Raw genomic sequence first — 13,784 nt, 5'->3', positions numbered from 1 at the left:
AATATGTTTCATATTTATACAAATATATAAAAATACTCGTTAGGATAAAAGTAGACTGAAAGCAGTCTTAGACGAATGTGCGGTAAAACGATGTACGACATATGTTCGAGTCGTGAAATAAGGAAAGAATGCAAGATTGTGATAAGCATCATAGATAAAATGAATAAACATGTGTTGAGATGGTTTGGACATGTGAAACGAATGAGCGATGAAAGAACGGTAAAACAAATATATAAAGCGAATTTAATTGGAAATAAGAGCAGAAGAATACCGAGGAAAACTTGGCACAATCAGATTAGTCAAATACTCGAAAGAGACCGGGTCAGGAGTCGAAATAATCGGCGGGTATGTATGAAGAGATGCGTGAATGTGGAAGAGGCGAATAATGTTTGCAAAGATAGAGCGTTATGGCGTTCTATTCTCTCTGCCTACCACTGCGGGGAAGCGGCGTAATGTTTTTTTAGTTAGTATGTTGAAATTTTCGTATATTAAGGTAACGCGTGTTAAATGCGCAATATTGAAATGGATTCCGTAATATTTTATTGATAGAGCATTGATATTGTTTCCCGACATCGTGTGTGACATTTATTAGCTAATATGATTAGACGTATGAACTTTGAAACGGCGACTGCAATTGTTTGCGATATTCGCCGGCCAGTTTTATTATTTAATTCAATTACTGTCACCAGTTTCAATGAATATATTAATTACTATTATTGAAGTACATTACTGATATTAGTATCTTATTTGTATTAGTCGAGGAATGAGAGCAAGTGAATGGATTCATGAATATATTTCTTATATAAGCACAGATAAACACAAAATTAATGCATTTTTTTTTATTTTAAAAAATAAAATTGTCTGTTAAAATTTTTATAAAATATTTTCCCTCGATCGTCATTAGGTAATATATTCCGTGTCTGTCGAAAATATACAGTTTTTATTTTATAATTAAAATAAAACTTTGTTTTAAAATCAATATAAATTAATAATTATAAATATTAAATAAGTTTATAGTGATTTTAAAACAAAGTAACATTTTAATTATAAAATGGAAAATTACGAAGTTAGTGCTTCAAATATAAATTATAGTTTTTATTTTATTTATTAATATACGATAGAGGTACTTTTGTCACAACCAATGGTGCATGGTGCATCAATCGACAAGGAAGGCGAACAAGATTGGAATGCGGATATCGTAAGTGGAGGAGCTCAGAGTGAAGCATAAGCTTCATAAATGGGTAAAGAAATAAAGGAGGAATAGTAGAAGGGTAATGGAAAAAGCAGCAATAGGTACTCAGGGTTGCATACCCGTAGTTGTACAAGGAAAACTGATAATTTACGACTGCTCGCTACTGAATCGCTTAAATAGGTACCAATCAATATTTCCAATAATGTTGAAAAATTGCATTTTCTCACTGTTAATTGCTGTTTTTATTATAAGCCAGTGAATTCAAAATTCTTGATGTAATTTAGTGACCTTAAAACGATAAAATATTATGTATACTCAGGTTATCAACGTTATCGCAGTTATTTGAGGATACAGTTGTCCTAGAAAATTTAGGTTGAACGGATTGAGTTGCTGCAAGAAATTGGATACTTTACTCACCGTTTGTATTTTTGCAATATATATATTTGAATTTAAAACACGCATTACATACATACAGAATATTATTGAATGCCATAAATATTTCGTTAGAGTTATTCTTTTAATATCGAAATATGTATGCCTGAAAAAAGTGTATATTATAAAAAAGAATCTTAAGAAAATATCCCATTAGAATATTTTAACGTTCATGTAAGAATTAAATCGGAAACCTATACCATGTAAATTCTATAAGAGATTTATGATATATGTATGTAGGAGTTCCAACTAATTGAGTAGTGTGGTTGTCAATCATGGTGTTATTGCACCTAGAGAAAAGCGAATTCGCAGAGCTAATTTCCACATTTTCTGGTATCTTATTTATTTATGTATTGGAAAACTAACAGAATATTTTAAAAAATAACAAAATACAATTTAAAAAAATATATACTAAATTTGCAGTTATAGATTTCCACTTTAAAATAATAAACAAAAAAAACTGTTCTGTAGTATAATTATCAATATTATAAGTTACAATTCTTAATCTTATAGACATCAGCAATATTTTTCTTAAGCGTTTTGAAATAAATATTAATAATGTCTATTTGATTAAGCATTTCATTGCACATATCACAGGCTCTATTTATAAATGAATTTAGGTTGGACTTGGTGTGCATTTTAGGGATTTTGAATAAAGTTTTGTTTCTGGTCTGTACTACCGAAACTCTAAAACTCTGAAAAAAAGAGATAAAACCTATAATCTCATCTTATCAACGTATATGTAAGAAAATAATTTTTGGGTAATTTATAAAACATTAATTTCGTACAGATATTTTACCAAAATTCATTTTTGAATCGAGTCTGTGTATTTGCAATATAATCTTTAATGAAATGGACATCAATAATTTTTCTTCTAATACGTTTAAGAGAAATATTGTTGATGTCTATTTGACTAGTTGATAAAGAAAATTTCTATTATTTGATAAAAAAAATATGTAATGTAAGTTTATTGTGTGGTTATACTTTTATGTACCTATAACAGTTTAATTTAATTTTTAGATTACTTAAGTGAAAACCTCTAATTGGAATGTTTTTTTTTCAATTTTATTATATTACGTTATTTCTGTTAAATATTCTGTTAGTTTTTTAATAAATAAATAAAATATATAAATTAAATAAGAAATGAGGAGACACTGTTTTTGTTTCATACTCGCTTGTGTTATGAAACAATTTAACCTACTGGAGCGTTATTAGAGCCGTTTTCTTGCAAGCGTTGCAACCTAACCCCATATCAGGTAAACGTAACATATTACGTACATATTTAGGAAGCACCATGAGCAAGAAGCCACAACTGGTTGATCCAATTAAAAGTTAATACGCACTACCAAATTTTTGCTTAGGTTTCCTAACCCAGTTTGAAGTACCCATTACTCATTTCGAATGCTGTTCGTTCGCCTACAATGCGGGAAAGTGCCTTAACAGTTTTTTGACGAGTTCAAGTGTCATTGGGAGGGACAATAAAATAATTGTTGGACTATTAAAAACATAGTGGTACTGAAAATTATAGCGGTGAGCATATCTTGATTTACGCCTATTGACTTTATTATACTTTGAAAAACGGCATGCCTTCAAAAGATGATGAAAACAACAACAAAAAACGGACAAATAGAAAAATGTAACAAACATAAGAAATTCATTGATTGATTTTATTTAATAAAATACATATAGGATGTATGTAGTTCTATCTGCCTCTGAAGTATTATCTACTATGTACCGATTTTGGCTGTCTTAAATGTTTTTTTTAACACTTATTGACTACCTAACCATTACAACGCTTCCTCACAGGGGTAGGCAGAGAGTATAAAACGCCACACTATGTTTTTGTAAACAATTTTCACCTTTTCCACATATGCATATCAATCTCCTCGTGCGTACCCACCGATCATTCCAACCGAGCATGCAAAGTCTTCCTATGCTTCTATTATTCTAATAAATTAGTTTTACTATTTTTTTCACTCATTCGATTCAAATTTTTTCCACTTTATTATAAAATACATACTAACCCAGGACTAGTTCCTGAAGCGTAAGACAAATCAAAATAATTTTGTAATTTTTCAATGTCGGATAATTTATACAGCGCTATTTTCGTAAAATACTACCTCAAGGGTGTTTATAAAGACGTGGATAATGATTCCCTGCCTTAATTACCATTTTGTCATCAAGTAATTAACGATCAATTTAATATTGATACAGTGCCCTATGCACCATTGGATACGAATAAGGAAGTTTAATAATTTAACTGATTAAAATTTTAAATTTTTTAACACCATTTGTTTCAAAATATATTTTTTTATTAAGAGGAAACGTTTCAATTTGCAAAAAACGCGGGTAAGGCTTTTATTATAAGTACATATATTATTTTATAATAAACATTTTAACATATCTATTTCTATTATTTTAACGGAAAAAAGCTGTTAGTTTTTGTAAATATCTAATGGTGAAAAGGATGTACTTTTAAATCCTTGCTATCTCACTCTTGTTTTCAGTTCGTTCACAACACTCGAACGGAAGCTAATTACTCAATAATAACACAAAAGGCTTACTGAAAAGGGTTTATGACGTCATTTTCATTTTACAACCCATTCATAGGGTGGGTTACGCAACATGTGATGGGTATTGTCGTTAATGTTCCACTAATAAACCTTTCGGTGAGCTTTCTGCTAGTTTTTTGTGACCATTTTGGAAATAAAAGAAACGTAATCATTTTTACATCGGATAATTATACTACGTTATTTAATATATAAATGAGAATTATTTTTTTTATCAAGTCTTAATCAACAGATCACCATTTTGAAATAATAATACTTTTTGTTTATGTAATAAAACCCTTATCCGCACCCCAATGGTGCATAGGGCACTGTGTCATATAAACGCAGTGTTATCTTGATCGTTTACACATGAAGGAAAGGTGATCAGCCCTCCGCTTCAGGTACCAGTCCATGTTAATATTAAATAAATACTACAGTGAAAAAATCACTTATATTTACTTTACCCCCCTTGGGAATCGAACCCGGGACCTCCAGAACGGTAGCCGAGCGTGCTGACCATTACACTAAGGAGGCGGACAAAAATACTTTTTGTATGATATCTAAACATATGTAATAATAATATATTATGTTACTGATATTTTCAGATGTTTGTATCGTATATCCATATTGTAATGAGTAGTATGTAAGTAAGCTGTATATTTTTAACACTCCATATACTCCAAAGCCGTTAGGTTATTCTAAGCAACATAAAGGACTCACAAACTTGATTCTACTTTGGTATATACCGTATCTACAATAATATATTATTTTATTTATTATTTAGAGATCAGTGTCCAAAAAAGGGTTATTCGTCCCACGTGTGATATTTGAATCCAATTGGAGAAATCAATATACTTTATAATAAATATTTAAAAAAAATCAATTCATGGCAGCACCAGCTGTTATAATCTTACATCTAACATACGAACGGAACCCAACTCCAGTGGATGTATTGGGCATCTTTAACAAAAATAATGACGTTCAATAATGAGAACAATGCTGAACGTTATAATAAAAATAATAATTTTGGGTAATTTACACAGCACCATTTTTGTAAAATACTACCTCAAGGGCGCTATACAGATATCAATTATAACATAAAATAATAATTAATAAATTTAAAAAAATGTAACGTATTTTGAATATTTAAGGCATTAACTTTGTGGATCATCGTAATATATTACTTGGAGAAATATCATGACTTTGTTTTTTATTTTTTGACATCTCATCAAAGATGAAGAAGAATATGGAAGTCTGGGCATTCACGGGGTTGACCACCGTCATAGGCTGGTTTATGTGATCACTTTACACACGTTTGACATTTAACTTTGTTTTTTGATCCACTTATTTATCTCAATAAAAATAACGTTTTTATACAAGTGTATAAAGTGATCACTTAAGCCAGCCAAATTCTAGGTCACAAACCTAGGAATGCTCAAATTTCCATCTTGTTTCGTATGAAAATGAAAGATATTTTATCTCATTGAGACGCATATAATATAGACAATGTCACATCTTAGACACACGATATAATTTAAATTAGTCTAAACATATATTTAATTTACATAATTTATTATGTTTTAATAGAATGATGTGTTTAATACGTTATTGTTTAAGTATTTTAAAAGCGTATAATACAAACAACATATTACTTGCATATGTTTTGGTGTATTTTAATATATCTTATATTCAATAATGATACTTATAATTTACAATACCTGTTTCTTTCAAATGTTGAACAATCTCGAGATTACTTGAGAGGGATTAATTTCCTCGCTAAATATCTTACATAATTATTAAATTCCTTGCAAAAAGTATTTCCATTTCGCTTCCCCGAGATCCCGTGAAAGAGCCACTCAAGCAAGGAATTCTCAAGTTTCCTATACTCGGGAAAGTTATCACGTTTTTCAATTACGCCCTCGTTTTCTTATTAAATTTATAATTATTCCCAAATTTAATTAAGAGTTCTCAATTAATAACGCCCGCCCAGACGAGAGTCCTCGGGCGCCGCCCTTGTTTGGAGATGAATTTCCATTAATTAAAACGTAGTTTGTTTCCAATTTAATATCTTCTGCAAGATCTGGGTTTAATTTAAATTAAAGTAAAAGACAGAGCTGCGGATAATCAGGCGCGACTCCTATCCCTGCAGGTACTGTGTTATACCTACCCACTCCGAGCTTTTCTACAGGTTGCTTTTATATTTTGCGAGGGCGTTGAAATTTTCCCGCCCTAGGTATCTTACCTGGATGTACCTACAGCCCACCTACACAATTGCCACTATCTCTATCTTTGCACGTCTAAATATATTATGCTAAATATGTGTACATATATTTTTATATATAATGCATTAAATGTTGGTTTGTAATGTATATCTTAATTATTATTGAATAAATTTAACTGAATTGAATTGTTATTAACGGGGTATAACTGGTACAACGGATGATGCGAAAAATATAGATCATCGCTTACCGAGAAGTTGGAAAAATAGGATTTAAATTTATATAAAAGTTGAAAAAAAAACACAATTTCTAATTTGTTTATAAATAGTAATTTTTGCAACTAATTAATCGTTGATCTTACTTGAAGAGGAACGAGATAAGTTTAACTCTCTATATTATTATTTTTTTAATATTTTTGTTTTTATTTGGAAAATGCGGAAAAATATTGCGATATGCTCCGAAACGTGCTTCGAAATATGCTTCGAAACGTGCACAATTGATTTTATGAAGTAGTGGTATTTACTTAGTAAGACTTAAAAGTAAATTGTAAATAATTTACCTCAAAGTGACTGCCTAATCAATTATATATGGATTTTTTTTAGGATGAAGGTGATATAGAAAATGGAGAATTAATAGTAGATACAGGAAAAGGAAAATTTTAGTTGTGACTAGGGCACTCAGGGTACTTATCCGTAGTCGTACAAGTGTATATAATATGTACTTGTCTTATTATAAAAAGGAAACTAATTATATTTCACATATAAAAACCATTGTTAACTTTATGGTATGGTAATTTAACACTCTCCTCATCAATCATCGTTCACATTATGTAATACCATTAAAAAGTGTCATTTTACTTGGTATTATACAAAATAAACGATAAATGATAAGAAAACAAATTAATTCGTGAGTTCACGTTTTTTAATTAAATCAACAGTGTAAATTTATATTATTTATTGATTCGGCATTAACTTTGTGGAATGACGAATTGATTTTTTTCTACAATTAAACACTTGAATAAACCACTTTAATGAGTTTTATTTATATATACGACTAGTTTCGAAAACTTACAGATGTTTTCATCATCTGGTAAAATTAAAACATCAAAATGAATTAGTTTTCGAAACTAGTCGTATTTATAAATAAAACTCATTAAAGTGGTATATTCAAGTGTTTAATTTTAAAAAATATGCAAGAAAATGAAAAGAAGATGAAACAGAAGAAAAACATATTAAATTGCTATATAGTTCATATGCACATTTGTATGTAAGTAGGAAGATCCACCGTAAAGGATTAAGACGAGCAACTGAAAAGAGTGGTTAGAAAATGGCCTTAAATATTCATATTTGCTTTGGTAGCGAGGGCCCATTAGGTCCTGTCCCCTAGAGCGGCGTCCACCTGCGTTCCCTTTCCCGCCGACGCCGGAGGTAAATGATAATAATAAAGGAATAATAAAGTAGGTCTCTCCTTCATTATTATTATGCCTAAAAACAAAGCGGGCGGCTTTACTTTCACTTAAGTGGAAAGTTTGGTAGGCGCGGGAGACGGCGAACGCGCACTCACCCCGGCGGCCATCTTAACTAACTCTAATATTGATGAATTGTGCCCCCTTTCCCCCTCCCTCCTATCCCCCCCTGCCCAAGTGCCGGGGGAGGGGGCGGCGGTGACTAAACAAACATCGGGGGGAATGATTGATAAGGTAAAACTTATGGCTAATTGAATGCGAAGAAAGGAGTGATTTTGCAAGATCTTTACGTTTCCGATGTGTTGCTAACCCCGCGTAATACAGACATAATGAAACGTTTAAGAGCTTTATTCGGTAATAGCGAAATGAACGTATTTGATCAATTTGAGCTCTCCGAAGACATGATACATCGCTCACTCCTTTCAAGAACGTCATAAATAAAAATAAAAACTTGATTTATCAGGAGAATGTTTTTGAAATTAAATTTAGTATTTTCATTAATTGATTCGGCAGTCACTTTTTGGTAACATCTTTGCATTTTCAAACAATGTGCGGTGTTCAAAAAATATGCGGAATGCATCGAAACACGTGTCACAGTGGATTAAAAAAATAGTCTTATTTACTTAGCAAAACTTAAATTAAAAAGGAAATAATTGTAAAAATGCGTATTTTGTAGGTCAACTAGGAAAAATGTTTGGTGTTCCCATCGACTGAGGTCACTTTCCTCTCCATATCAATTAGTGACCCAATGGAATTCCACCCGACAAAGGGTCCGATCACCATCCGGGCCTTCCAGTTTGCACAAAGGAATACGTTGTAATGAATTGAATTTCCAAATACAGCCTTCATTTAATCTGCCGAGGTCTAGAATTTTATTCGGGCAGAGGCTTTATCTGTGATTAAAATCCATTTCTCAGAGATAATGCTTCCAAGCATTGTTATTTTCTAGAGATTAGTTATCTGGTTTAAAAAATGTTAAATAATCTCCATCGTGGCGAATTTTCATGATTGATTTAGAAGAAAAAAATGTGTGTAATTTTGTCATCTGTTTTCAAAAGCGCATAAATATTTCTGAATTAGGTTTGCGCAGTGTTATCTTGATCTTAAATTAAAGATAGCAAGGTGGTCGATGTTAAATTTTGGTGACAGTCAATTACGGTAACAAACGACTCCACAAACTCAAATAAAACCGAAATTGGAAAGAACCGATTAGTAATTATTTTATACAAGCCTAATTTATCTGTTAAACAACAATAAAACATGTCAGTAATTGATTCAACAGTAACTTTATTGTAATATTTATCCATTTTTAATTTAAATTTTACTTGGTAAATACCGTTATACGTTGTAATCTATTGTGGCACGTGTTTTCATGCATTCTTAATAGTTTGTAATGATGCTGATAGATTTTTAAGAAATAGTGATATTTACCATATTATATTTTTAATAAAAAATTAATAAAAATATAGATATGTTATTTGAACTCTCGCCTCTGAGAGAAAGCAAAGTAGATCAATTTTCAATAAGGAAAATACTGGATTTGGTGAATATAATTCTCACTGTTCTATTAATTTATATGGCAACATTTTGCGTGTGTCCAAATACTTGTTATCTAAAATCTAGAATATCTCAATTAGAAATTTAAAAAAAAATATTATTTGTCAAAAACTTGGAGATGTTAAAAAAAATTTAAGAGCATTAAATAGCATGTGTATATTTTTGAGACCGTATAGATTTATTAGGAAGTAGTGATAGTTATGGTTCAGGTAGGTATTCCTGTGGCTGTCACCAGATGACATCGAAAGTTTGCTTCAACACTGTTATAGTAAAGTAGCATGTACGTAAACATATTGGTATCCCCATCGGCTGCGGTCGGACATACTGACGATCATTTCCTGTGTCTACCGAAAAGGTTCGGAGCATCGTGAAATAGTTTAAATGATTAACTGTCGTTTTTTTCAGGATGCCAAAAAGATGCTTCCCGTAAAATGCAAATGGCACGCATGTAAGGAAGTCCCGTCCGGAGACATGTGCAGTCAAAAATGTCCACAAAAATCTTACGTTTCCTCCTCGAAAAAATAAGAGCATATAATATTATTTCTAGTTCATAATTTGACGCGTTATAATCGAACCCCTTGAGATATCTGTAAGGGCCGATGCTTTACTGATCCACCTGGATGTCATTGAGAAAACAAACATTCTTACGCTATTTTAAAGGATAATACAAAATTGCTACGTCAGTCGAGGGGGTGGAGGGGGATGAATGCACTTCGGGCGAGCTCGACGTGTCCGCGTATCAATAGATCGAGTGGGGACGCAAAATTACGCTCGCATAAAGGGACTAGGAAACTATACGCGTACACTGTTGTTGGAAATGATAAATGACAATAAATTTCGGTTTCACAATCATACCTCGCTATTCTTTTCCATTCACATTCTTACAATAAAAATAGATACTTTTAATTTTTTGCAATGCATAATCGTGTCCCCGGGGCGACGCATTGTGCTCGAGTAAATATTCGACTATTGCACTATCACGTCGCTTCAATTGTTGCGTATAAAGACTTATCTATAGACACGAGTACCTATTTACAATCTATGTAATATTAAAAAATGTTTTTCTTTCGTTCCCCAGGCGTAGTGTGCGTGCGGTCGCTGAGCAGCATGAAGCAGGAGGGCAGCATGGGCGGGCTGGGCAGCCTGGCGGGCGGGGACCCCACCTACCCGCCGCTCCTGAGCGCTGGGCAGCTGCTGGCCAGCCACACGGCCGCGCTGCTCGGGCTGCCGGGCCTGCCGCCCTCCCTGTACCACCGCGCGCTGCTGGCCTGGCCCCCCTGCCCGCCCAGCCCCTCCCCGCCACCGCGCAAGCTGCACAACAACAACCACATCGTCACCAGCAGCAGCGGAGACATAGATCACGAGAAGAAGCCGAGGAAGCGGCGCCCAGCCATGAAGAAGGAGCCCCCCGCGCACCTGAGCCCCCCCGCACCCCTGTCGCCCCCTTCGTCCGCTGGATCCCCGCCGGCGACCGCCGCGCGCGAGCCCCCGCGCGACAAGCTATTCACGTGCAAGGTGTGCTCGCGCTCGTTCGGGTACAAGCACGTGCTGCAGAACCACGAGCGCACGCACACGGGCGAGAAGCCGTTCGAGTGCGGCGAGTGCCACAAGCGCTTCACGCGCGACCACCACCTCAAGACGCACTTGCGGCTGCACACGGGCGAGAAGCCGTACAGCTGCCCGCACTGCCCGCGCCACTTCGTGCAGGTGGCTAACCTGCGGCGCCACCTGCGCGTGCACACGGGCGAGCGGCCCTACCGCTGCGCGCTGTGCCAGGCGCGCTTCTCCGACTCCAACCAGCTCAAGGCGCACGCACTGCTGCACAACGGCGAGAAGCCCTTCGCGTGCGAGCGCTGCGGCGGCAGCTTCCGGCGGCGCCACCACCTGCTGCACCACAAATGCGCGCGCGACGCCTACTCCCGCGCCGGCTCGGGGCCCCCGTCGCCGCTGTCCTGTAGCGACTCCTCCGAGGGGCTGGCGTGCCCCCTGCTGCCCGAGCAGACGGAGCCCGAGGACCTGTCCCTGGGCCGCCGCTACTACCTGTCCTAGCGCCGCAGCCGCTAGAGTACGCGCCAACCTAGACTAATCATCGCTATAGTCGCCGTAGTGACTCGCCCACTTGTCTGTATATATTTAATGAACGGGGTATTTACGTTTTTATATTTACGTTGTTCCCTTGTACAAAAACGTGGAAGTTTTTATTCTGGTATACAAGTTCCTCTCGAATAGAGTACTCTTCGGCCGCGACACTCCGCGCCAAGAATACTATGTTAAAGTCCCGCTTAGTCCGCTCGACAGCAGCGTCCCTGTCCCTCGGTGTATTACCCTCTCAACGGAAGTCTGGACCCCTTGTAGCCTTTCTCATTTCTTCATAGAGTACCGTACTTAATACCAAGATCTTTCTGATAACTTCATAAATATATATTTCTTAATTTATAAGAATTAAATTAACTATTTCATGATAGCATTTCTATTTACCCACTTTTTTATAATAAAAACAAAATATTGTGTTTTGCGAGACCTTGAATTGCCGCCATTCGTTAAGAAGTTCTTATCCGTAATTTTTCCCGACATCTTTCAGTTTTACAAAAAAATGCTTTAGTTCGGTAGTTGGGTAAGTAATGGTTGTAAAAGAACAAACCTTAGTTGACGGGGGTCGAAAGACCATAAATTTTATTGCAGGTTTTACGACAGACTCAAAAGATGTTGCAATTTTGGGATACGCCAATAAATATGCAACTATGCAAAATGCCTGTCATTTACATAATAGTACATATTTGCATGTTCTTGCCAATAAACATTTTATTGTTTAATGTTGGAGTTCTTCAGAAACAGGGCGATTTTTTGCGAAGTCTTGCAGCGTAAATCTTTTAAATCTTTTATTTGAATTATAATATCCAAGGACGATGTTTTCCGTTCAAACTCCGAGAGTATTGAGGGATTCTCATATTTAACAGTCGGGAGAACTAAATTCATATTTCAATTATGTGACAAACAGTCCGAAAGTTTAAATAGAACTTAACGAACAATCCGGTTAGTTCGGTTAATAGTAATAATATTCGAAACAGGCGGGCAATTCAGGTTTTCAGAGTTGACGCGTCTATCAACGCACAATAGATGCTAAGAATGACGCCGATAATTTTCCGTATAATGTTTCCTTCGATACTTGATATTGAATACAGCCATGACCCCAGCGGATTTTAGTCACGACAAAATGTTTACTTCCTCGATTTCCGATCGCGTATAATAACGGCTTATTTTGTCAAAATTAAACAATGGCGGATTATTAAGTCTATTGTGGAAGTTTGCATTCCATTGTAGTTAGTTGATCTTGGTTGAGAAGGAAATAATGGTCCAGATTGCCTTTGGGGAGTCATCCAATCGCTGCTTTATTGTTGACGAATTGAAACCAGTTTACCATTAGACTGGCTATATAAAACTATAAAGCTTTTGTTTGATTGAATAAAAGTGAAAATCTATACGCGACCTTTATTACCTCACTTGATGTAGACTTTGTAAATATAATGTCTTTTAGGGAGAATTACTCTAATATTATAAATGCCGTGTAATCTGCACCTAGGGTGGATAAAAAATACTTCAATATAAAGGCACTCATAGCTTCGATCCACTAATAAAACAAAATAATAGAATTTCTTTACAAATTATACTCAACAATATTTACAGCTTTTACGCGTTTTGTCTTCTTTATTAATTTTTAATATATTAGTTGTGAACCCAACCCTACGTGTATTTTATTTACCAGGCATTTATATCTCAATGGTGTTTGTATATACATACATATAAAATAGTATTTAAGAAAATATTCTTGTATTCGCATACGACGAAAGACAAATTTCCAAAGATTTTATTTTGCTGTTTAGAAACAAAATTAGGCATAATTTTTGGATTCAATCGGTGTTTCTCTGACCAATTTGTAAATATTGTATATTGAATAGGTTGCGGCGTTTGATGGATATGTGTGTTATACATGAAACGATGTATGGTGCCGGTACAAATTCATGTATTGCGAACGAATGTATGTAAATAACAAATTATATAAAACTGGATGTATTTAAAAATATTTAGTAAGATAATACGTTTGATGTGCCATCTTCAAATTGATACATAAATATACTCTCGATGTTAAATGATTTATCGGTTCTGAAAGCAGATTGCACTCCTTAACTGTGACATTCCGCGCGTGGAGGTGAAATCAATTTATTCTTTATAATCTAGATAGAATATTTCGAATTTATTATAATATAAATATTATATTAAAGATTAATAGCGTTACCTTTGGTTACCTCTCTGCTGTGCCGTGGTATTAATATACAATATATTATATTATATTACCTATAATATATATTATA

General features: G+C 34.7%; 1 protein-coding gene across 1 annotated transcript in view; it reads left to right on the top strand.

Annotated features, from left to right (window-relative positions):
- LOC148303578 (uncharacterized) overlaps positions 1-12,145 on the top strand; it is a 42,354-nt gene extending 30,209 nt beyond the window's left edge. Inside the window, exons 2-3 of the mRNA XM_088269709.1 lie at positions 9,820-9,862; positions 10,493-12,145. Coding sequence (XP_088125835.1) covers positions 9,820-9,862; positions 10,493-11,463 — 1,014 coding nt within the window. The 3' untranslated portion in view covers positions 11,464-12,145. The remainder of the gene's footprint in view (positions 1-9,819; positions 9,863-10,492) is intronic.
- The last annotated feature ends 1,639 nt before the right edge of the window (positions 12,146-13,784 follow it).

This window comes from Brachycentrus maculatus, unplaced genomic scaffold (genome assembly GCF_059751285.1).
Source record: "Brachycentrus maculatus isolate JH-2025_06_01 unplaced genomic scaffold, ASM5975128v1 h1tg000361l, whole genome shotgun sequence".
Taxonomy (NCBI): domain Eukaryota; kingdom Metazoa; phylum Arthropoda; class Insecta; order Trichoptera; family Brachycentridae; genus Brachycentrus; species Brachycentrus maculatus.
This window is presented reverse-complemented; position numbering and strand designations above follow the sequence as displayed.